Consider the following 2,544-nt stretch of genomic DNA (forward strand, 5'->3'; position numbering starts at 1 on the left):
CACAGAATTTTGTGAGTTTTCAAATTTTAAAGTCCTCGCCTTTACGGCAGCTTGATAAGGATTCTTGTTTTTTTGATAAATTTATTAAGTTTAATTGTTTAGGTCATTAAACTTGTAAAATATTAGCTATTTGAATTTATTTATAGTTAAAATTGCGTTCTCTTTATGCCAGTGGCAGCTTGACCAGGGGATCGTTGATTATTTGTATTTTTAATTTTATCGTTGATTACGTTAAACAAATTTTTATTCTTTTTTCTCCATAATGGCTGATAAATTGAAAAAATATACGTTTCAAAGGAGAATGGCAATGAACGATTTAGAAACGTTATTGCGTTTATCCAATTCTTCTCTTACAGAGGTTCATAAGCAGTCGCTTTTTCGTGTTCGGTACTCAGAGTTAGACGATGTTTTGGAGAGTTTTAATAAAAGTCATCAAAACATCGTTACAAATCTTTTGAACTCTGAACCTACGGATGCTCAATTAGATTCTGAGGACATTATTCGTTCCCAATTTTTAAATGATTATTATCAGATCAAGGCTAATTTCGCGGATCTCTTTGAAAATGATGATAATAGTCAAAAAAATGAGCAAAATATCGCCGCTTCGAATGCAGTACAACCTCCTAGTAATGTTCGCTTGCCGCAGTTAGAATTAGTTAAATTTTCCGGTGAGTTTACGTCAGCAATTACTTTTTTTGACTTGTTCGATGCGCTTGTGCACCGTAGACCTAACGTTGATGATACGGAAAAATTAACGTATTTGATTCAAAGTTTAGAAGGGCCTCCTTTAAGGTTAGCTAAATCCTTGCCTTTAGCTAGAGAAAATTATGTTAGGATTTATGATAAATTAAAAAATAGGTATTTAAATAAACGTTTGCGTGCAATGGCACATTGGTGCAAAATTGAAGAAGCTCCCGCAACTATGTTTAAGAATTCTGATAGTTATAGTAATTTAATTGATACCTTTTCGGAAAATTTATCAGCTTTAGAAAATTTGGGTTATAAAATTTCGGATTTTGTGTTAGCTTACAAAATTCTCACCAAGCTTGACGAGGAGACTCACCAAGGGTTTGAATTATTACATGGGTCTAGTGAAATGCCTACTTTTATTCAATTATCTGATTTCCTGGAAAGTCAATGCATTTCGTTTGACTCATCCTTGTTGTCGCCTTGTTCTCCCAAGGATTCTAATAGAAAAAATAAATCGCCTTCTAAACACAATGCAAATAAAAATGGTTCTAAAGTCAATAATCGCTATAGTTTTTTTTCGAAGCCTAATGCGACGACTTGTTTGTTATGTTCTGCCGATCACCATTTAAAAGATTGTTCTTTATTTTTAAATAAATCTCCTTATGAACGGTACAACGCTTGTAAGAGAATGCGTCTTTGTTTTAAATGTTTAGAAAAACACGATTCTCGTAGTTGTAGTGTCACCTCTCGTTGTTGTCATTGTAATTCATCCCACCATAGTCTTTTACATTTTAAAAGTTCTGAAAGTGCCACTCACGGCGCTACTTTTGTTGCTGCCGTTCCAACTACTGCTTCTTCTGATGCTCAGGTTAATACTGGAACATTGAGCTCACATGCTGCATCATTAGGTAGTGTTACCTCAAAAAACTGGAGCGTTTTGTTAGCTACTGCTGTGGTAGAAATTATGGATGGTTGTGGATTGTATCAACCTGTTCGAGCTTTAATTGATGGGGGCAGCATGACCTCTTTTGTATCTCAGTCTTGTATTCGTCAGTTAGGTATTAGACATTCTTCTGCTACCTTATCGGTACAAGGTATTGGTGCTATAAAAAGTACAGTGGTTGGTCGAGTTGATCTTCAGATAAAACCTGTGGATAGAGTGGATCCTATTTTTAATTGTGAGGCGTTTGTGTTGCCAAAAATTTGTGAGGACCTACCCGTTGTTAGTTTGGATGTTGGGCATTGGTCTTATATTGCTAATTTAAAGTTGGCAGATCCTCGGTTTCATCTATCTGGTAAGGTGGACTTATTGCTTGGAGCTGATATCTTTTCTCAGTTATTATTAGAAGGTAAAGTTCAAACTCCTAGAGGTATGCCTGATGCTCTTAATACCGTTTTTGGCTATGTCCTTATGGTCCCTGTAGTTCGGTTGCTATGACATCTGCCACCTCGTTGTTTTGTCACGTAGGAGTCTGTAAAGCAGTTTTGGAGTTTAGAAACTGTTCCTGAAGTAGAATGTTCAGCTCCTGAAGATATTCTTTGTGAGAAAAATTTTGTTGAGAGTGTTTGTCGAGACGGCTCTGGTCGTTATACCGTTGCTCTACCTTTCAGGGAATTATCTCCTGTTTTTCCAGGAATGTTTGAGTTAGCTGTAAATCGTTTTCTTTTCTTAGAAAAAAGGCTTTTGAAAAATCCTAGTGTTTATCAGGAATATTGTACCTTTATGAAAGATTATTTGGATTTGCATCATATGGAGCTTGTGTCAGAAACTTCTCGTCCATTATTTTGTTACTATATTCCTCACCATGCTGTATTAAAACCTGATAGTTTGACTACCAAGTTGCGAGTTGTATT

The 2,544-nt window shown here is 35.6% G+C and overlaps 1 protein-coding gene across 1 annotated transcript; it reads left to right on the top strand.

The window, feature by feature from the left end:
- Window positions 1-262: 262 nt before the first annotated feature.
- Window positions 263-2,128, top strand: LOC126886215 (uncharacterized). Its single transcript, XM_050653078.1, has one exon. The coding sequence runs from the start codon at window positions 263-265 to the stop codon at window positions 2,126-2,128; it is 1,866 nt and encodes a 621-aa protein (XP_050509035.1).
- Window positions 2,129-2,544: the final 416 nt, after the last annotated feature.

The sequence above is a fragment of the Diabrotica virgifera genome, chromosome 6 (genome assembly GCF_917563875.1).
Source record: "Diabrotica virgifera virgifera chromosome 6, PGI_DIABVI_V3a".
Classification (NCBI taxonomy): Eukaryota; Metazoa; Arthropoda; class Insecta; order Coleoptera; family Chrysomelidae; genus Diabrotica; species Diabrotica virgifera.

Excerpts from the sequence above, each read along its gene's own strand:
- LOC126886215 (XM_050653078.1), top strand. The coding sequence starts at position 263 with ATGGCTGATAAATTGAAAAAATATACGTTTCAAAGGAGAATGGCAATG.